General features: G+C 39.3%; 2 protein-coding genes across 2 annotated transcripts in view; both read right to left on the bottom strand.

The window, feature by feature from the left end:
- The window catches only part of LOC118220860, a 36,102-nt gene extending 16,002 nt beyond the window's left edge, over nt 1-20,100 (bottom strand). Inside the window, exons 1-4 of the mRNA XM_035405228.1 lie at nt 19,054-20,100; nt 18,631-18,963; nt 16,242-16,523; nt 15,375-15,508 (exon numbers count right to left, since the gene is read on the bottom strand). Of these exons, the coding sequence (XP_035261119.1) occupies nt 15,405-15,508; nt 16,242-16,523; nt 18,631-18,963; nt 19,054-19,096 (762 nt within the window). The 5' untranslated portion in view covers nt 19,097-20,100 and the 3' untranslated portion in view covers nt 15,375-15,404. The remainder of the gene's footprint in view (nt 1-15,374; nt 15,509-16,241; nt 16,524-18,630; nt 18,964-19,053) is intronic.
- LOC118220725 overlaps nt 2,218-23,234 on the bottom strand; it is a 28,567-nt gene continuing 7,550 nt past the window's right edge. Inside the window, exons 5-7 of the mRNA XM_035404892.1 lie at nt 3,225-3,326; nt 3,046-3,092; nt 2,218-2,942 (exon numbers count right to left, since the gene is read on the bottom strand). Of these exons, the coding sequence (XP_035260783.1) occupies nt 2,811-2,942; nt 3,046-3,092; nt 3,225-3,326 (281 nt within the window). The 3' untranslated portion in view covers nt 2,218-2,810. The remainder of the gene's footprint in view (nt 2,943-3,045; nt 3,093-3,224; nt 3,327-23,234) is intronic.

Genomic DNA, 23,234 nt, shown 5'->3' with positions numbered 1-23,234 from the left:
TATAAATGCAGTCCATTTACCATTTACCATCCAAAAAAACAAAAATTGTATCACTCTCCCAATATCTTTGCATGTAACTGTAAGTGACCAACACATTAGGGCCAGTTTAAAAGGAAGCTTGCCCAGAGTGAAAGAACATCAAAGAAGGAAATTAAAAACCATCTAATCTTTGAAAAACTAAATTGGGAAGTATATCCCAGAGATTATGGGGTTAACCATGTATCTTTCTATCCAACTAATATTAATTACTTGATTTAAAAACTATAATCTAACACATTCTATCTTTGATTTCATTGCTGATTGTTTCTTTTTTTATACTATGGGTTTATTTATCCAGATGAAATTGCAATCTATCGAAAGTAGTTGAGATATGACACATAGTTTTGGGGGCCTCTAGTGATGAAAAACATATGACACTTGCAAGATTTCCTCCAAATGTAACAGAGTCCTAGAATGCAGAAAGAGATCTCTCGCTAACTATGAATTAAATGTACTCCTAATTGCATCAGCAATATGATTCAAATTCATATCCCTCATATCCTTGCTGGTTTTATTAATCCCTGTCCCCAGGTAGGTAACCGGATCCCTAACAGGGAAGTCAGGTATTGTCAAGCCAGGAGAGCATTTCCGAGCCAATGTTGCACATTTTCTCATGTTCACAATCAGATCCCCATGTGGAAAGTAATAGTACACTCAGCACACTTTATATAAACTTTAATAATACTTCAAGCATAAAATAGTATAGTTCAGGTATATTTCGGCATACCATTTTTTCACATGGGTGATGAGAACCTTTCAACAGCTTTTAGACCTTCTTGTACCTGGCTTTCATTTTCTGACTTTGGCAAGAGACGCAGGTGGCTACGTCCGTTTCCTAACGTAGAGCTCTGTGTGCAAAAGGGGCAGACCCAGGCAGTGAGGTTCCCCCATCAATATGGCTGTGGTTGCAGACAATTGCTGTTCCAAATTTGGGTGTGGCAATTAGACATTCTCAGCCCCAGGTTACATTTCTATGAGAGCTTTTTTGAGATTGATCAACACCAGTTTTAGGCCGTTAAGCTTTTTTGGCCACCATTTTGGCCACAAGATTATTTTGAATAGAAACCTTTGCTCCGTACATACCCCTGCTGCCTGAATAAAACATACATGTCTTTACTATGATGTTATGTCATTAAACTACATTAAGCCTTAGTTTTCACCTAAATTACAACTTTGATGGTTAAAAAAACTTCCTGATTTATCTTGCACATTTCTCTCTGAATATAGTGAAGTCTCATGACTTTTTCAGTATTTCTGTTTAAAATGATCTCATTAAGCCTTCTTTTTTGCAGTTGTTCACTAAATTAATTTAAATAAACTGAACAGATATACTTTTCTTCACCATTACTAAGTCCTATGGTGTCCAGTGTCCAGTGTCCAACACATGGGAACACATTCATTTTTTTCCATCAATGTCAAATTTTTTTTTTGGCCCCCATAAGCGGTTTTCACACTAGGCCTTTTAGAATGTCCTTTCGTGTTCTTCGTATTTCTTGATTTTCACATGCAAATTGCAAATCCTTGAGACTGAGATACATTTACAAATGTTTTGAGGTCTGGCGATTTCCTCCTCCTTCTCAGTCTGTCCTCAAGAATAGTTTGCTTGAACCGCATTTTTCACGGCACACTGTATTTTCTTTCATCTACTCCTCTTTCTTTCTAGCAAGGTGGTTAAAGTGTACGGAAAGTCCTGGCAATGGCCACAGCAGTGCAAACTTGCAAACTTCAGAAAGCTTTAATAGAATTTAATAGAATAAAAACATAATTAAATTACTGACAAGTAAAGCTAATTTATTTGTTTATTTGACAAGGTCAATGCCTATTAATAACATTTCTGCAAACGTGAGTTAGCCAGGGAGGCTAAATTTTCATGTGTTGGCCAAGGGCTATATGCCTTTGGACTGTGGGAGGAAACCTGTGTATCCAGAGGAAACCCACAGGGAGAACATGCCAACTCCATGCATAGGGTATCTGGGCTGAACCCCCTTCCTGTGAGGCAGCAGTGCTAACCAATGTGCCTCCATGCTGTGGTTAGCACTGCTGGGTTACTTCAAAAAAAGGATTAACTTGAAGAATGAGTTTGGTGATGAAATGAACTTTTGAACAGGACAAGACAATACTGGAGCGTCAGTATGAACAAGCGATCTCCTCTTTACAATAGCTGAAGCAAATCTATTGTACTTACAGCGTGAACATAAACCTTTTATATCTGCTGGTAACACAGATACAATATCAGCATCTTTTACTCTCCAGATAGCAGAAACAAGATGCACAGTTAGCATCACAGGAATTTATTTTGAGCTGAGAAAAACTGAACATTTATAATAATTAATGACTGAATAATTCATCATATAAAACATGAGCTAAGGCAACAAAGTAATTGCCCAAACTGTTCACTTAAGATAAATCCAGCACAGTCTGCACATTTCTCATCAATCAACAGAAAAATTATGAAACATTGTGACAAGTAGCGCATTAATTGTTTTATTTTGTCTTGTTACAGAAAAAAAGATCTTCAAACAAAATGTGATGCAATAAACATTTAGGAGGCACTGTTCTTACGGAGGCAAATGTTTCTGTTAATGTTTCCCCAAAATGAGAAGGTTGGGTAGAAATGACAAACCCTGCAAGTTTACAATGAGAGACAGAAACACAGAAAACAGAATTTTCAAAAACCGAATTGACTGCCTGTCTTTGTTTGCCTCTCTTTCCTTCTCCCCACAAGCAGTTCTTGCAGTATCAGCGGGTCTTTCTGTAGGTATCCAAGTCTTTCACCCATGCAGTACTCTTTCTTCACATTTGTATCTCACTTCGCTGTACACCAGTCTCTCTTCCTGACTGTTTTTCTGTCTGCTCTTCTGTCTGTGTCGTCTCTCGTAGGTGGTGTCCGAGGACACATCTCTCTGCAAAGACATGCATGGATGTGATTTGTTACTTTAGCCAAATGAAATACTTTATTGTTATTGGAGGATGCTGTTCATGTGACAGTACATGTGAAATGCTTACACAAGAGTTCTGTGTTGGTGACACTTCTGTCGCTGATGGTTCTGAACCTGAAACACAGGGGAGTAACACACCTCTAATTTCTCACACCTCTAATTTCTTTCAGTCACTGTATGTGGTGTTTACAGGCATGTCATTCACACATTTTCTCCTTCAGTGTTAGGGGAGCATGAACAGCATACCTTTGTGCTGGTGGCGGAGACAGTGACAGATGAGCAGGATGAGGAGACACACACAGAGCACACAAAGGGCTATTTCACCATATAGGAGTCCATTGCACCATTCTGAAAATCACATAGAACCATATTGGACTATAATAGTGACTATACACAAACTTTCTATTAAATGTACAATTGCATATCGTACATATTCATTGTTGAATCTAGTTATCCAGTACAGCAGGCTACAGTCGGCCATTGCCATGGAATCTTCATGAACTCATGCAGTTGCTTCGAGTGCAAAAACATCAGTAGACATAAGATGGTGCTGTTGTATTATATGGCACTGTGCTATATGTTCTCATTCTGGTTACCACACATGCATGTGCATATTTATCATCAGCATAGGATATATACAAACAGTCTGTTGATGTACTTACTTGCATATAATGAATGCCCACAATAGAATATTATTTAAATTTATAGAGTGGGGTGGATAGATAGATAGATAGATGGATAGATAAAATGTGGTATTCATACTAACCAAGGTCAGTATGGGTTTGCTGAAGGAATGAAAACTTTAGGCTCTGAAAAGAGACATCCACCCCAACCCAGACCTCACACCACAATTCTTCATCCATTTCCACCATCTTATCCAAATCCATCCCCTCATCCTCCCTGCCAGACTTCACTTTTAGTCCAATTCGCAACCGGCTCTCTATCCTGTACCTGTCAATAATAAAGCAAGAATTTAGACAGAAGCATAGACTACTTGTACAAAAAGTTACTTTCCTTATAATCTCAAGCCACTGGTTGGAATAAGCAAGCCTCAAACCCTGTTTAATTAGTCCAATTAAAGAAATGAAATTATTGCACATAACAACGTAACTACTTTTTTTCAGAGATATTGAGGAGATTATGGTTTGACAGGCCTTATTCAATCATTTTAATTACTCATCATTGATAAAATAAGGTTAGAAAAATGAAAATTAGTGACATTACGATTATCAGTATTATATATGCATGTTCTATTACAATTGAGGCCCAATGTTCCCTGCACTGAGGACTCCTGGTTACAGTTAGGTAATGATATGAGACTTACGATAGCTATGTTTATGCTAGAGGTCCTGGCCTTCACCAACTTCACCAACAGAAGCCCTCAAATGCATATTTTTATGCAAAATAAGAATAGTCCATTTGAATGTAAAAATTTCCCTGAACCCCACTTACCCTCTCTCGGTGTCTGTCAAAGACCAGGTCTGGCCAGTTTTGTTCCATGATTCGCGGGTCGACCGCCAGTAGATATTTACCCAGGGGGCACTGAGTCTGGTCACTACACAGCGCAACTCAGTGTGCCGTGCATCCAGGAAGTCACTCGGTTTAGTCTCATTCCTTCACTGCTGTCTGTCCAGACATCTGCTCAAGAACAATACAACAGATTAGGGCAAATAAACGTTAAATAATACTCCATCTTTCTATGTTTCCATATAATTTCAGTGACTACTAATATATAACGAAATGGAAGGACAGAATACAATAAATCAGTAAACTACCTGCTGAAAACCTTTTAAATAATTTAAGCATAATGTGCCTTCATGATTGCATAAATACTCTTTACTGTCTGGATGATAGCTCACAGTTCAGTTTATTTTATCACACATGATCAGTAAACTATAAACTAGCAACAATCATCCTGATTGACAGGTACAGGTCACACTGCATCTACAGGTGCCAGTAAATGTTGGGTGCATTTATTATCCCCCCAGGGTCACTGTTTTCCCAACGACCTGCTATAACCTATATTTCGGATCTTGCGGCCTACTCTAAGAAAATGACATGCGTGCAACTTTTACATGGATTACTTTCTTAAGACATACTACACAGTAACATGTCCAGTATTAATTCTCTTAACAAGGTACATTTGGCGCTGGTTTAATTAACACTGAACATTTTACTGTGTAGTTAGCCTGTCATGAGTGAGGCATGTTTGGCATGTTTTTTTCAAACATTTCATGATCTAGTTTTATACTCCTAAACGATGTTACACGGCAAAATCACAGTCCTTTCACATCACAGTACTTTAGCCTGCAGCCAGGACCTATTTTCCAATGGACGTTTTTGACAGCAGAAGGCCTGTTTGGGGACGGGGTCTCTACTCACCTCCGACCATTAAAAGGGTTCCGTTGTCGTTAAATTGGATGTCGCGTTTGTTGTGCTCTACGCAGTAATATCGACCAGAATCCCCTGGTTCAACCTGAGCAATCGTCAGGAGTACTTGAGTGCCATTTAATGTTTTGTTGGCGAATCGGCAGTGCGATTGCTCACATTTATTATCGATAAGTTGCAGTGATTCATTCGAGCCCATTCGAACCCAGCGGATAACCTCCTCGTGACAGTTCCGGTTCTTGGAACACTGGCAGCGGAGTGTGACGTCCTTGCCCGTTCTGGCGAATATGAGCGAGGTGGTCACAGAATTGGCTGCAATAAACAGAGATAGATATCAGAAAAGGCACCTACCTCATCTACAACGCCATCTATTCCACCTCTGTTCATCAATGGTCTTTCCTTCAATAATGACAAACTGTCACACAGATTCATTCGTGACTGTTTTACAGCAGATCTAAACACAGTGGTCTCAAACCGAAACTCCATAACCTCTATTTTCCCCAACCATCCACAATAAAATGTCCAATTTTAATTCAACTGGAATGTGGGACAAATGTTTTCTGATAAGAGTTAAATCAACACTGTTTGACTTGAATTAACACTGGACATTGTACTGTGTATTATAAAAAGATTACAAAGCAAGTAGGCCTACCTACACTTCCCGATTCCTTCTACAGTGGAAGGAATCAATTTCAATATACTGAACTGAATATACCTTACCAAAAAAATACGTCAGGCTCAGGTGTAATTGCGAAAATGATAATAGGCCTATACCTTTTGTCCAGATGAGATTAAAACAGTAGTCCAAATATTATTCTCTTGTATATACAGTCAAAAATTTTGGGATGATCTTCATGAATAGTTGAAAACTAACATAATGAATTTCTCTGATGAAAACATAATGTTCTGTTAATTTCATAATTTCTGTTAAATAATGTTGTTCTGATGGGTGAAATTATCAACAAAGCAAAATGCTTAAAGACTTCGCCTAACGTTTTCATTATTCATAATGAACTGTTTGATTGTTTACATATGGAATATATGAAAAGGAAGAATGCAAAACGACTCCGGCTAAGAGCTACGACATTCTTGATCCCTAACTGTGACACACGTTGTCTTGTATTGTCACTTCTTTCTATCTCACTTTATTTGTTTACAACAACGATCACTTCAGTGGAATTTTATTTAATTTTACTTTTTACGTACTTATGTACATTCCTTGTTATGCCCTTGCTTTTTTACATGCAGACTTGTAGAACGATATCGAATATGCCTATTTGTTTCTAAATTATTTGTACAATTAAAAATTACGAAAACTCCGATAATTGACAATGGCAGAAAATAGTTTAGGCATACCTAAAACTGTACAAATATCTTATACATTTAAGGTATTTTTATTATTATTTTATAAATAAGAACATATTCACATCGTATTTTATTTAACATTATTTATATTATTAAAATAATTTTTAAAAAATTACTCACTGCAGGACAGCACGAAGAGCAGGAGACAGAGAACATGTGGCATGTCTGCAGAACAGAGTTGTCTGATTTCACCTGATGACTGACCGCTTACAGATAAGGAACTTGCTATATCACGCGCTATACTTGCAAGGTCGAGTTCCCATTCGGAATGGACCAGACTTTCTCCACACAAAGCATGACCATTTCATAGCCATTTAATGACTCGAAACTACAAAACCACCCAAAACTGACCTGAGCTCAGCTGACTAAATAGAACCACTTCAACGCAAGGCGGTGTCATCACCTACATGCTGCAACTATAACCGTTTACCCACGAACAACATCTAGGCTGGGGTTTTTTTTAAAGATCTTTTTGACCTACTTAAAACAACAAACGCCTGTCCAAATTCCATCCATGATCAACCCAGCAGTTATTTATTTGTAGAATAGACGTACGGGTGAGCATAACTCCATACATGTAGGCTACATAAAAAAGATAACGGCTTCTTTGCGTCTAATCGAAAACAATTATGTCAGAGTAGTAACGCAATGTACAGTCACATGCGAAATATTTGTATTTTAGTGCTTAAGTGTTTCAGTGGTATACTTTTTCCGGTATAGTATAACATTGCACTATATTGCATCTCAATCGCTTAGCAGACACTCATCCCTTCATTATCTAACCCCGGTCAGGGTCGCGGCCTATCCCACCGTACATTGTGTGAGAGGCAAGAATACATGCACCATTCACTTATACAATCAGTTACCTACGGGCACTTCAGACTTTACTAAACTGCTTGTCTTTGGACTGTGAAAAAAGTATTTTTGCTCAAACCAAACGATCAAATAAATTACAATACGTTCGTATACCTGCAATCACATGAGCACCTCACTCTAGCCAGTCCTTTTGTTCTTTTAAATGGCTGGCAGCTTCAATGAGAGCTGTGTTTTATACACATTCATCTTAATACATGAAGTGATTTTATGTTGGACTGCAATTGGCCACTACTATGGGCCCTAAGCTTATCAAAACAATGATGACATTAGACCTTGATGAAGAGACTCAGTGCCATCATTCAGCCAAATCCTGTCACCAGCAACTTTGAGCGTTTGTGAAGGTGGTGGACCACTTCCGTTTCTTGACTACCTGAAAGTGTTGTTGCCTGTACGCAGTTATAATTAGAAATGTTTCCATGGTCTTGCACAGCACCACAGCCTTTGCCACAGGATGTAAAAGAAATAGATAAAAGAAATAGACAGTTTGAAAATATTTTTTTTCAATCATTATGATCTCCTCCAGTCAAGCTTTTTATTTAATTCAGTTGCAATAAGTTTGTCACAAGTAAAATATAATGTACAACACAATTGTACAACATATACATTTAACAGAAAAGTAGGCTAATAAAACAATTGAATCAAATCATTCAAACTTAATCCTATGTAATATCAGAGTGTAAAACTCAGCATTGGACAGAAAGATTTGGTCTTCTACCAATAACAGAGGGGTACCCACATATAAATAAAAATATATCTCCAGTGGTTAATAAAGAACATGAAACTGCAGAGCATTATCCTCTAAACATTCAAGTACAAGTTTAGAGGGCCAAAATATGGAACAAAAAAAATGTAATCTGCAAACTATGATGTCATGACTCTTCACCATACACAAATAAGTTGTTTGTAAAAACACAAGTTCAAAAATAAATGAATAAATAAAACTTCTTTGAGAGAGAGAGAGAGAGAGAGAGAGAGAGAGGGAGAGAGAGAGAGATAGGTGCTGAAACTGACAGTTAAAAGTTGACAGTTGAGAGACATTTTTCTGGCACAGCTCCAAGTGTTCTGTACTTATTTTAAACAACCAATCAAAAGTGCTGCAGCCGCTCCCCTGCAGCACACCTGCTACAACTGTATGCAAATTAGTTTCAGAAATGAGCCAATCAGAAGAGCTGCAGCCCCTTCCCTGCTTCACAGCAGGACCCACAGACTCACACAGAGCAGCCACTGATAATCCCCTCCCCCGCTGCACTGAGAGCACCCTCTGCCTCTGTCAGTTCCAGTTCCCTCCTGATATTAAAGACAGTTCAAAAAACCAGTTCAAGCAAAAAATGATGAGGGAGAAACCTGAGACTCTTTTTGCTGACCTGTACAATAATGGGAACACAAGTAACCTTATATTTTACTCGGATCAGTCCACTGCTTGGCAAAAAGCGATCACCACATACTACCCCTGTGTTCACCGTGAGGAAACCATTAGTGGGTTAAAACTAAAAATAAGGGAATCAGAGGAAAGTGATAGTGCAGCGACAACAGTTAATATGTACAACAACGGGACAATAATGGTACAAGGCAACCTGAAAGACTTTGAAATGGCTTTCCAGACACTGAAAGGACTAGTAGAGAAGGGAGAGCCCAGCCCCAGCGTAGCTGTCAGGGAGAAAGCCACACACACTCCCCCCACTGCTAACAGCTCACCAGGAGAAATGCAGCTTAGTCAGGACGAGAGTGAGCCCCCGAGTTCTGACCAGGCACACAATCTGTTACCCCACAGCTCTTTGCTACAATTAAAGGAGCAATTTACAAAGCTCGAGATAGAATTGGTTCACCTCAGAGAGACAGTTTTAACTCAGAATCGAAGTCTTTACTTGGACACAACAAAACAGCTACAAAACCATGTTGATAAATTGAAAAGTGATCAAGTAAACAGCTTGGCAGCACTAAAACAAGAACTAAAGCAAGAGAGGGAGAGCTACAGGAGAGAGCTGACTGCACTTACAGAAGAAGTGCGAGAGCTGAATAGGGACAGGGAGAGCTACAGGGGAGAGATAACTGCACCGTCACAGCAGCTAGAGGACAGAGACAGAGCAGTGCAGAGCCTTACCGAGCAGCTGCACTGCTTCACTGAGCAACAGCAGCAGCCCCACACTGCTTCACTGAGCAACAGCAGCAGCCCCACACTGCAGCCACCGCCACACAGACCAACCAGGTGACCGAAGTACAGTCTGCCTCCCCCTTTTTGGAACAACAACAGAACCCCTCAGCCTCCATCTCACAAGAGGAATCCCCACACAGGACACCACCCTCACACAACCTGACGAACACACAACCAGTGAGTCCGGTGAGAGTCACGAACCAGCAAACACCAACCAGGCTGACATAATAATATTAATAGACTCAAATGATAAATTCCTCCAGGAGAAAAAGCTATTTCCAAAACACAAAGTGGCCAACTATGGTGCCCAACATCAGACAAAGCCCTGGAAATGTTGTCTACAAGCCATTTAGGCTCCCCCAGACACATCATCATACACACTGGCACTAATGACCTAAGGGCCCAGCAGGAGAGGGTGGCAACGTCACTCCGAGCAGTGACTGAGAAGGCAAGCAGCACCTTCCCAAACACAAAGATCACAGTTTCCACACTGTTACCGAGAAAAGACTTTCACCCCGAAACCATCCACAAAGTAAATGCCAGCCTATCACGTGACTGTGCATTAAAAGAAAATGTGTACCTAGCCCATCATCCCACTCTGGATGTGGAGTGCCTTTATGACCATGTCCATCTTTACAAGGAGCTGGTGCCCGTTTTTGCTAAGACTCTGAAAGACGTGGCTCTTAACCGGGAACACCCACAACCCAGACCACAAGAGAAAAAGGACACCCCCAACAGAGACCAGCGAGGTACAGCCCAGGACCTCTACAGAGACCACCACCCCAGCCCCCTCTATCACGGCCCAGGCATGCCCATACACATCACCCAGCCCAACCAGGCCCACAGGGGATCCCCACGTACACGACATCAGCGCACAGCAGCGCTGACAGACCTGCACCACTCCTGCCCCCCAGCGCAAGACTGTCCCAGCAGCAGGAGCTCCAGCCCGGCAGACTGAGCTATGCCCAGGCTGTAGGCAGTACTGCAGGCAGAGACAATCCACTGAGAGACATACAGCAGATGCTCAGCATCATCTGCTCCTGCCACATGGAACAGGAAGTATAGTGACCAACCTTTTCACAGCGTAAAAAAAGAAAAGAAAAAAAAAGAAGAAAAGAAATATGTGTAAATGATGTATGTATGCATATACATGTGTATGTATGTATGCATGCGTGACTGTACATGTATGTACGTATATATGTAGGTACATGCTTATATGTATATATGTTTGTACGTTTACATTTGTGTATGGATATGCATGTGTATGTGTATGCATGTGCAGTATGTGTGCATATGTATGCATATAGAATTATATTGTTCAAACGGTTAGTTTTGTTAAACATCTGTAAATATTGAAATACTCTTTATTCCTCGTTTTTAAATGACACATACAAACCTTCAGCAAAAAAACACATTTATTATTGTAAAAGTTTTATCATGAACTCCATGCGCATCTCAAGCTGGAATATCCAAGGCCTACATTCTTCTTTGTTTGGTTTGAAGAGTAGGACCTCAGAGTTCTTAAATGCAATCAAAGGCCTAGACATTATTATTTTACAAGAAACTTGGTGTAGAGGAGAAGGGAACACTGGTTGTCCCTCTGGGTACACAGAGCTAGTGGTTCCCTCCACTAAATTGCCAGGAGTAACCCAGGGCAGAGACTCTGGCGGCATACTGATTTGGCTTAAGGCAGAGCTTCAGAAGCACATAGAATTAATTACATTACATTACATTACAGGCATTTAGCAGACACTCTTATCTTACTAATTAAAAAAAGAGGAAAATCATTTATGGCTCAAGATTAAAAAAGACATAATTTCTAACATGCAAAATGTTTTCCTTTGCGCAATATATATCCCCCCCCCATAGAATCCCCATACTTCAAAGACGACACTGTGGCAAACACGCCTGCCACAGGCCACCGAAGTGGCTTTCTTTGGGGCCCTCCAGCACAGAGACACAGGGAGATGATGTTCCAACAGTCAGATTTATTTCACAAGGGTTTGGCAAGATGGTAACAGCCCAAGTGAGCAGATGTAACCCAGTCATGACCGAAGCTCTCTGGTGTGGGTGGGGATGGCAGATTTAACCTGTGCGCAGTGATTACCTCACTACGCACAGGTGCAGCCACTCCTGTTCCTGGGTCCAATTAGCCTGACCCAGGGCAGGTGTGGCTGCTTAACCCAGCCATCCCCACACCACAGACACCTTTCTCAACATTGAGAGAGAGATCAACCATTTCCAGGCCCAGGGGAATGTGTTGATATGTGGTGATCTAAACGCAAGAACTGGTGAGGAACCTGACTTTATCAATAGTCAGGGGAATAATTACATATTTGGGAATAACCATTTTGATCTTCCTTTTCATTCACACAGGAATAATTATGACAAACAGACAAATACAAATGGAAGGCAGCTCCTGCAACTTTGTCGAAGCCTGGGTCTGTACATAGTCAATGGTAGGTTCAGAGGGGACTCTCTAGGAAGATTGACTTACTCTTCACCTCTTGGCATCAGCACCGTAGACTATATGATTACAGATCTGGACCCATCATCTTTCAGAGCATTCACAGTCAAACCACTAATAACTCTGTCAGATCACAGCCAAATTACTGTGTATCTCAAAAGGACAGAAACATCCAACACAGAAACACTGTAAGCTGTACAACATTGAAAAATCCTACAGATGGGCCCAAAACAGCAAAGAAAAATACCAGAAAGCAATTGGCAGCCAATTGACTCAATCCCTCTTAGACAACTTTTTGGAAAACACATACACTCACAATAAAGAAGGTGTAAACCTGGCAGTGAATAATCAAAATAATATATTTGATAATTTGGCATCAATGTCCAACCTGAAATCTTCCAATAGAAAAACCAAAAAACCAAACCATGAAAAATGGTTTGACTCAGACTGCCATGACATGAGGAAAAAACTATCAAACCAAAAACACAGACAACCAGAAAATGAGGAATTACGCCTTGCTTATTGTCAGGTACTAACACAATACAAAAACACACTCAGAACCAAGAAAGAACAGTACATTAAGAATAAACTCAGCATCATTGAAGAATCTATTGATTCTAACAGTTTCTGGGACAATTGGAACAAATTACAAAAAAAGGACCATGATGAATTGTCCATTCAAAATGGAGACATTTGGCAAAACCACTTAGAAAATTTATACCAGAAAAAGACACTTAGCCCAGAGCAAAAGCAAATATGTGAAGAATTGGGAAAGCTTGGACAGACTATGAAAGATTACCAAAACCCTTTAGACTCCCCAATAACTGAAAAAATTTGAAAATTTGAAAAACTGAAGGACCTACGACCCAGAAAAGCCCACGGTGCAGATGGCATCCTAAACGAGATGCTAAAACACACAATCATAAATTGAATTTGGCTATCCTAAAACTATACAACTTGGTTCTGAGTGTCGGTTACTTCCCTGATGTCTGGAACAAAGGACTCATAACGCCCATATATAAAAGTGGAGACAAATTTGACCCAAATAATTACAGAGGCATATGTGTGAATAGTAGGTATTCTGGGGAAGGTATTCTGTAGTATAATAAACAGAAGACTTATAAACTTCCTTATGGAGCACAATGTCTTGAGTAAAAGCCAAATTGGATTCTTACCAAATTATAGAAAATCGGATCATATTTTCACCCTACACACCCTAATTGACAAATATGTTCACCAAAACAAAAGCAAAATTTTTGCCTGCTTGATAGATTTCCAGAAAGCTTTTGATTCTATTTGGCATGATGGTCTATTCCTAAAACTTATTGAAAGTGGTGTAGGGGGACAAACATATGATGTAATTAAATTGATGCATACAAACAACAAATGTGCAGTTAAAATAAACAAACTAAATATTTCTCCCAGGGGCGTGGTGTGGCGCAGGGCTCTTCTATCTCACCAACTCTTTTTAATATTTATATAAATGGATTGGCAACATTACTTGAAAAATCTACAGCACCAGGCCTCGCCCAATATGACTCTAAAGTTAAGTTCCTACTCTATGCAGATGACCTTGTTCTGCTCTCACCAACAGAAGAGGGTCTACAGCAAAACCTGGATCTGCTAGAGTCATTTTGTCAGACCTGGGCCCTGACAATAAACCCTACAAAAACTAAAGTTCTTGTGTTCCAACAAAGATCCAGACATCAGGGACCCAAAATAAATATCACATTAGGAACAACTAAAATTGAACAAACTACAAATTACTCATATTTAGGATTAAAAATCAGTTCTACAGGAAGCTTTCATTTAGCTGTGAATGAACTTAAAGAGAAAGCAAAAAGGGCTTTCTATGCCATTAAAAAGTCAATTCAAATAGAAATTCCAATTGGCATTTGGCTAAAAATGTTCAAATCAGTAATTGAACCAATTGCACTTTATGGCAGTGAGATGTGGGGTCCACTCACACAACACGAAATTGCAAAATGGGACAAACATCCAATTGAGACCCTGCATGCAGTGTTCTGTAAAAGTATCCTACGGGTTCAGAGGAAAACCACAAATAATGCATGCAGGGCAGAATTAGGCCAATATCCACTACTAATTAATATTCAGAAAAGAGCCATCAAATTTTGGAAACATTTAAAAATGAGTGACCCCCACTGCTATCATTACAAAGCCCTGAAATGCCAAGAGGTGAATATAAAGAAGAGTCCCCTCAGTCAACTGGTCCTGGGACTCACTGAAGAAAATCCTAACACCACTAATAATAGTCAGTCCCAGGACAGTGACATCCTCCTAGCTCAGAGAATTCGACTAAACACAATTATAATGAAACAAAAAGAAAAACATTTGACCTATTGGAAAGAAATGACAAAAACTCAAAATAAACTTAACTGCTATTTGGCCCTAAACAGACTGTACACCATGGCTGACTACCTGACCATGGTGACAGATAGCAAACAGAGAAAAACCTTGACAATGTACAGACTCAGTGAGCACAGCCTGGCCATCGAAAAAGGCCGACACAGGCAGACCTGGCTGTCCAGAGAGGACAGACTGTGCTCACACTGCAGTCAAGGAGTGGTGGAGACAGAGCTACACTTCCTCACAACATGTGGAAAATACCTGGACATAAGAGAAAATTTCTACCAGAAATTCACAAAAATATGCCCTCAATTTGAAACTCTAAATGACCACCAAAAACTCCCCTATTAATTAGGAGAACACAAAAAATGTATCATACTAGCGGCAAATTATATCACAGCTTGCCGTAAACAGAGGGACAACCAGTGAGCCTATTTGGATAAGCCTATATGTCTGTAAACTGTATGTCCATGTATATGTTCATGTGTTCAATGGTGTATGTTCTTTATATGTTCTTTTCTATGCTTTGGCAACATAAGTTGTATCTTGTCATGCCAATAAAGCATTTTGAATTGAATTGAAATTGAGGGGGGGGGGGGGGGGAGTGAGAGGGAGATATTTTTTTAAGTGGAAATACTAATAGTTGTGGAATACATTTATCATGCGATATCAAGAAAACATATATATATAACATTGAAAGAGTTCAATTACTGAAAGCACATTCTTCACTGCAGCATTATACTTGATATATTTCAGGAGACAGTTGTATTGAATATCTGACCTGTGCTATAGGGCTCTGCTTCCTCCGTCTTCAGGCCCACAGCACACTGGCTGTCACAGTCACCAGCAGCAGCACCACAGCCAGGGGAAATAGGTACCGCAGCAGCTGGCACTGATCCTTGCCTGAAGCAGCATCTCAATATGACAAAACAACTTATAATTACACACACTCTGAGAATTATAGAGTGTTATAGATCCTGGATAGTCTTGTATCTTTGATGGAAGCACAGGACTTAATTATAATACTTAACTTAAGATTCGGAACATCTTAATTAAATTTTGTGTATGTATTATGCAGAACTCAATATGTTACCCTAGCTAAGTTTGGCAACTTGATTAAAATCATAGGCTACTGGGAACATAAAAGCCGCTTTTCCACCGCATGGTACCGGCTCAACTCGACTAGACTCTACTCAACTCTACTCGCTTTTGGTACCAGGTACTTAGTTATCCACTGCAGATAGTACCCCCGTCAATGTAGCTGGTTGTCATAGCAATGCCACATGACACTGCCGTTTCTGACCAATCAGTGGTCTGCAGTGTTTCACGTCATCTTTTGGTATCTCCTTGGAACCTCGACGGAAGTGATACCAAAAAAAGTACCAGGTACCAGGTACTATCCACAACTTTTGCCCGATGGAAAACCACAAAAGGCGAGTAGAGTCGAGTCGAGTTGAGCCGGTACCATGCAGTGGAAAAGCGATTAAATAGGCAACAATAATGCACTACACCGTGAAGCTACTTACAATTGTTACATTTAAAATTTTGGGAAGAGTTGGCTAATAGACAGACAATTATGATAAGTGAAAGGGAGACAGAACATGAGAAGATAAAGCATAAAAGAGGGAGAAAAAAAACATTTTCTTACTATCTTGCATGACCCGTGTTCGAATAATGACTCCAGTGCTGTGCCTACATACACAGTTCAAACCATGGATCCTGTCTTTCAAAGAGAGGATGGAGGACTGTATGAATGCGCCGTGCTCATCTACAAAAGTTTTAGCTTTGGCCTCCGACAACGTCAGCCCGTCATTGGCATCATCTGTTTCCCACTGAGGATCACTCCAATGTGGACCCCCGCCTTTCAATTCACATAGAATGGTTCCTGTGCAACCGAGGAAGACGCGCATTACAGGGAGGCTCTTGGGATCTGAGGAGAAAGAGAGACGGGATATATAGCAGAATGGGTCTCATGAAACCACAATGGGAAATTAAAATTACATGCCCGGTCATCACCGTAAATGAGGACCTGTTCTCAACTGACCTACCTGGTTAAATAAATCTAATTATAACCTGACATTGATTGGTGGACACACTTAGGGAAAGTTATGCCTCCTGTTTCAAGCATTTGCTGAACTGATAACCTTAACTCACATAGCAGAGTTAGATTGATAACCACATAGTTGTTTGACATTACAGTTGAGAACCATGTTTCTGTACAGACTTTCTTCCATAGCCATTTTAATTGTCTATCTTACAAAACATATTGAGGTAGGAATGAAACTTCCCACAATCCAATGGCATAACTATTTACCTTTATGAATAAAACAAAATTGAAAACCAGGTAATAAAGTGTTATCCAAATCACTCAGCACACTCAATAATTCAACAAGACAAGGGAGCGATCAAAGACAAATAGTCACTGACAGCTGATTATTTATGATAAGCTTCAACTGGAGATGTTCAAAACTATCTGGGGTGTTGGGGGTGTTGTGTGTTCAGTACCTGGGGGAGAATAGCAAATGAGGTGGTGAAGAATGTGACTAAATTCAATTAGATTTTATTCATATTTTTATTATTTTTTCCCTCTTTTGTTTCTATTGAATCTTTGAAGCACTTATTGTTTGACAACTGAATTTGGCATTTGTGGTTGGATGAAAGGAAGACTACTCAATAAAATATTTTAGCTCTGCCTCAAACTCAGTTGTCTTTGAAATCGAATGGTGTCAAATTTTTTCCCAGTTTGAGAAATCTTATCAAATGAATGTAGATATTGTGAGATTTCTGTTTTTGAAACTCGTAGGGTTCACATTACAAAGAGCCAAATGTCCATGAACAGAACAAACCAGTTATACAGTGCCCACTGCTTATAGGCCGCTCGCTATAATATGATTAAATGGTGAAATCAGAATTTTCCAAATACAAGTGTAGTCTATTCACAGTGACTTTTGATAGGTTCAGCTTCAACAATGTCCTCGTGGCAATGATAGCCGAGACTTTGTTCTGCTGTGTTTTAAAAACACTCTCAGAAAAACATATGAAAGAGTGCATGAAAAGATACCAACGCTTGCAACTGAGGTGGTACAGGTGCATCAAATTGTATCCATATCAAGTTGTATCAAAACATAATTCATTTGCACCTTTTTGCTTGTAAAGGCTGGCCTACTCAGTACCCAACATGGGTGTCAACATTTGGCAACAAAAATGTTGCCTACCTCCACTGAATTGACCCCTTCCACTGCTCTTAATCTATCCGCAATCCTGCAGGGCGGGGCGTTGCTGTTTCTTATTGTAGGTGTATATATATATATATATATATATATATATAACCACCTACCTAATATTGTGTAGGTCCCACTCGAGCCGCCAAAACAGCTCTGACCCGTCGAGGGATGGATTCCACCTCTGAAGGTGTCCTCTGGTATATTTGGATTTCTGTATATATTTGTATCTACTGTATATTTGTATCTGATTTTTTTGTATCTATTGTAAATTTGTATCTGATTGTGTTACTTTGTTGTCTTTGATGCTGCAACAGTGCAAATTCCCCCCGGGGACCAATAAAGTACACTACTACTACTTATTACATGAATTGTTTTTTATTACATAAAAAAATTGAAATGGATTACATTATTGGGAGTTATTACACTATTGGTAGTTTATTACATTATTAGTTGCTACAGGGATATAAAAAGCTAAGATATTGTTAGAGGGTGAATTATTTCCACATGATTTTAAAAACTCTTGACGGGTCAGAGCTGTTTTGGCGGTTTATCACGAGGGGGACCTACACAATATTAGGCAGGTGGTTTTAATGTTGTGGCTGATCGGTGTGTACATATATATATATATATATATATATATATATATATATATATATATATATAACTCCTATATAAAGATAATTGTTATGAGATCGACCTTCGGGTTTACAAATATTGCAATCCGTAATATCGCAGAAATGTTGCTCTATACAAAGACAATTTTGCGGGAGAATCCCCAACGTAATTGTGCCATGGCATGCACTTTTATCTTACCTATTACGGCTACAACTGTGGAGGAACCCAGTTTTAAGTCTTTTTCAGAAAACACCGCGGCGAAGCTGCGTCCGGAGTCGCCGATTGTTGCACTGGAGACGGTTAGATGCGCATCCTTAGAGTCCACGCGAAGCACTCCCCTGTAACGACCGTCCTTTAACTTGTAAGGGTAGAAATTAGTTATTTGCTCCATCTTTCCACTCGGTCTCAGATGGTACCAGCTGACGGATGTGTCATAAAGCGATATTTCTTTGTCACGACTGTGGATGGTCACATTTTGCCCTATGTCCTTGAATACTATAGGAGCAGGGTTAACCAAACCTTCAGCAGTTTCTAAGGGACAGAAAACAGAGTTAAACATGATCCATCTTCAAGTACTTGCATACGACGACAATAATAATAATAATAATAGCAAATACTCACGGTACTTGAGGATAATCAGCAAAACTATGAATAACGAAATCATGATGAGATTAATTGTAATGAACTGTTTCAAACCTTGCCAAACCAAAAAAGAGAGAAATATCTCACCATCACACACCCACCCACAGTGTATGTGTTTGTGTGTGTGTGTGTGTGTGAGAGAGAGAGAGAGAGAGAGCGAGAGAGATTCTCGCCCTCTGCATGCACATTTGTGCAGTGGAAACTAACTTGGATGGAAACTTACTTCATAGGGTAACTTCATCTACTGAGTGCCAAAGATTTTGGTGCATGACTCTCAATTATCAGTAAATCCAGTTATACTTTTTAAAATGTTGTAATATTTCATATTATATATTAATTAATATTCATAAGATGTACTGTTTATGTTTTGTTTTGGTTATCTGGCTGATATCAACATTCAATGACTCTTAATGTGAGTGCATGTGATAAATATATTGTATAATGTATGTGCGATTCTTCATCAAAGGGTTTTATTATATACCAACAAAAATACTTAGTTTTACTTTTTATTACACACAATCAGTTCTTTTAAATTAAAATGTGCATTTATTGATCATTTTCAGAATAATCTTGTTACTAGTGTCTATATTGTGTATTCAGTGAGGTAGTCTTGGAAATTTACAAAGACAATCAGACAACGTAACTGAGCATTGCATAACTGTTAACAACACATTGCTTTATTACACCAGCTTCATGTTAATGATCAGTTGTGTTAATGGTGCTGTTGAAAGCTATTTAAAGGATACAGCCTATTTTCTAAAACGTTCACTCTGAGTTTACAGGAATGACTTGATTTATTTAATGACTCTGATTAAAAAGCTCAGTCTTATGTTACATGTTTATACTAACAATACTGTCTGTATTCACACTGTGGCCTATAGATCCGAGAGTGTACTGGCATAGCCTACTATGAACCAACTGAACTAAACCTAAAATTATATTTTAGATTTTTCCCCTTATTAGTCGTTTCCAGAAGGAGTGAAAACAATACTGTATACATTTTAGTCTAGTGTGCTGTGGTATTAAGCCGCGTTTCCACCGCAGGGACCAGGGTCTAAATTAAGTTCCGGGGACTTTATTTTACCCACAAAAAGTCCCTGCTAGGGGGGTAGCACTTTCCAAAAGTACCGGAACTTTTGGGGTGGGGCGCAAGCGCTGAATATTTCTGATTGGTCGACTACTCGCAGTATTTTATTTCAACCGCCATTTTTATAAGTCTGCAGCCGCAAACCGATTTATTTTCATAATAATAACTTGAATTCAAATTTGTATGTTATGCGGCGCAGTAGCCTACTTTTGGTTATAGCCAGCCAACGTCTTGGAACAGATGAGAAATTAAGATTGAGGATTATAACGTGTGCTCTTCTGTTCTTTTCTTGCTTTAGTATTCGTTTTATAAAATGTTAAGCATTCATGCTGGGACAGCATATTACGTAGGCTACCAAAACATTCAAACGGTTTAATTCGGTTGCTGAATATTTTCTTCCGGATTTTCTTTGTTAGTCCATTATAATTGACTCAAAACGTTTGATACAGTTATATGCGGTAGCCTATGCGGTAGTTCTGCGTAATTTACATTGGTGATACAGTAAAAGCAAACTGGAAATCACCTTCTGCACTTTTTGTCATGGTAAAATAACAGGTTGATTCTAGTAATCGTCCCTTTTGCTTTTTCAGACTACCATAATTTCACTCTGCGATTCTTCAATTCCACAAAACGACCAGGAAGACTAGACATATTTATGGTGCATGGTTCGCATCTGGAGGACACACTCCGCTGCTCCGCTAGAGTAACTTTCAAGGAAAGAAAACGGTGGCCGTACCACTGCAATATTAATTTAAAATTTCACGCAAGTCCGAGTTTTCATTCTATTTATTCTTGTCATTTTGGGATTAGTCTATATTGGAAATGACGGTAAGCGTCGAATTAATCAATTCAACAGCAAATTGTTTACAACGTGTGCATGTTTTCTGCTGTTGTTGTAGAATGTTATTTGTAGAATGTGAATGCATTCTATCGCCTCGGATGTCAAGACATGAAAGTGAATGTTCGCATAAAAAACATAATGAATGTGTTTGAGAGGATATATAAAACAGTTACAATCTGACTATCGGCCTGTTATATCCTATTTGTTGCATAACAACGGTCCAAGTCGAACTACCAACGAGAATTTTGCTTGACAACGGTAAAATATGCCCAAACGGCTGCGGAAGAATATTTCAATTTCAGGTGAATAAGTCGATAAAAATCAATAAATACTAAAGTAACCATATATAGTCATTGTTGGTCACCCGTTGTATAAGTGGAATAAACCCCTCCGGGCTGTCCCGGTTATTAGAAAATAATGTAGGCTACTTCGTGGTAGTATGGAGTTACAGAAGAAATCATACGACAGATGGACCGACGACGACGTCGCTTTTTCATACGTCAGTGGGCTAATTTGCATAATCTCCGCGGGTCTTTAGCGGTGGAAACGCAGACAACTGAAGGAACCTTTTAGTTCCTTGAAAAGTAGTTCCTAGGACTAAAAGTTTCGAGTACTTTGGGTGGAAACGGCTTTAGACAACCAAAGGCTCGAAAATTCTGTGACTGATTCCAGGTGACATTGTAAGTAGAGGCCCCCTGGTATATGACTGCATGATCAAGCTTCCTGTTATGTATGTCTTTAATAAATGTTACATTATTACATCATGCTAATATCATTGATTTCTGAATGTAGAGAAGTATAGGGTGGGCCCGTTGCTATATTTGGACCAGACTTTTTTTCATTGTGGAAAAAAAAACTGTTGAACTGTTTTCAACTGTTGAACAGGTCAAAGAAACTCCACAGGATGTTGGTATAGATGTGTCAAAGGCTATCATAAAGAGAAGACTACACCAGCATAACCTGAGATGGTTCACCAAAAAATGCAAACCAGCAGTAAACCTCAAAAACAGAATAGCCGGGGTTAGATTTCTCTAAAAGTACATTAAAAAATGTAGAGTTCTGGAATAAAGTCTTATGGACAAATGAGGCAAACATGTACCAAGCTGAAAGAAAGATGAAAGTGTGCAGAAAGGAAGGAACCCCCTCATCTGTGAAACAAGATGGCCGTAGTGTATGGCTTGGGCATGTATGGCTGCCACTGGAACTGGCTTAGTTGTCCTCATTGATGATGTGGCTTCTGATGGCAGTGGCAGGATGGATTCTAAAGTGTTGGATATCTGAAGTGCACAGAAACATCTTATCTGCTCAGATCCGGCCAAATGCCTCAAAACTTGTTGGACGTCACCTTGCAGCTGGACAATGGCCCCAAACATATTGTTAAGTCCCAGGCATGTTATACCAGTGAACGGTTAATTATGCCTGTTTAAAACAGGAAACAATGCAGACAGTAGACGTTTGTGGTGTTGCATTGTGTAGGATGTTCTCTGTCAAGAGAAGAAGCCTCACACAGCCCCATGAATAATCTACAGCTCCTGTTTAACCACAGCTCCCCCGTGCGGTGAGAGAGCAGGAGTTACAGCTGAAAAGCTTTGATGTATTTAAAATACAGGCACATACACATAAAAATCTCAGAAAAATAATGTCAAGCAGGAAATGTGACCATACTTTGTGTGTGTCTCTATACTACTAAAGCAACCAAGGAGCTTTTCAGGGCCAAAAAGTGTAATGTTCTTGACTGGTCAAGTCAAATACCAATGGTGAATCCAGTTAAACATGTGTTTCACTTACTGAAGAAAAGACTGAAGGCAAAACACACCAGAAATAAATAGGAACTGAAAATGGCTGCAGCACAGGCCTGGCAGAGCATCACCAGGGAAGATATCCAGCATCTAGTGATGTCTGTGGGTTGCAGATTTCAGGCAGTCGTCAAATGCAAAGAATTTTCCACAGAGTATTAAATATGAAGACTATTTCATATTGTGTTGATTTGTCCAGGCACGTTTGCTCTCCTAAAATGGTAGAACTGTATATAAAAAGATCTGGAATTCCTTCATGGATCATTAGATGTGGATGTAAATTATTTGCTGCTGTAACACCCAAATTTCCCCACCTGGGGATTAATACAGTCTATCTTATTTTATCTTATCTTATCTTATCTCATTAAATATCCTCAAATTAAAGATGATAGTCAGGAATTTAATCTCATATTCATTGCTTTATTTCAAATCCAAT

Source organism: Anguilla anguilla, chromosome 1, assembly GCF_013347855.1.
Source record: "Anguilla anguilla isolate fAngAng1 chromosome 1, fAngAng1.pri, whole genome shotgun sequence".
NCBI lineage: Eukaryota > Metazoa > Chordata > Actinopteri > Anguilliformes > Anguillidae > Anguilla > Anguilla anguilla.
This window is presented reverse-complemented; position numbering and strand designations above follow the sequence as displayed.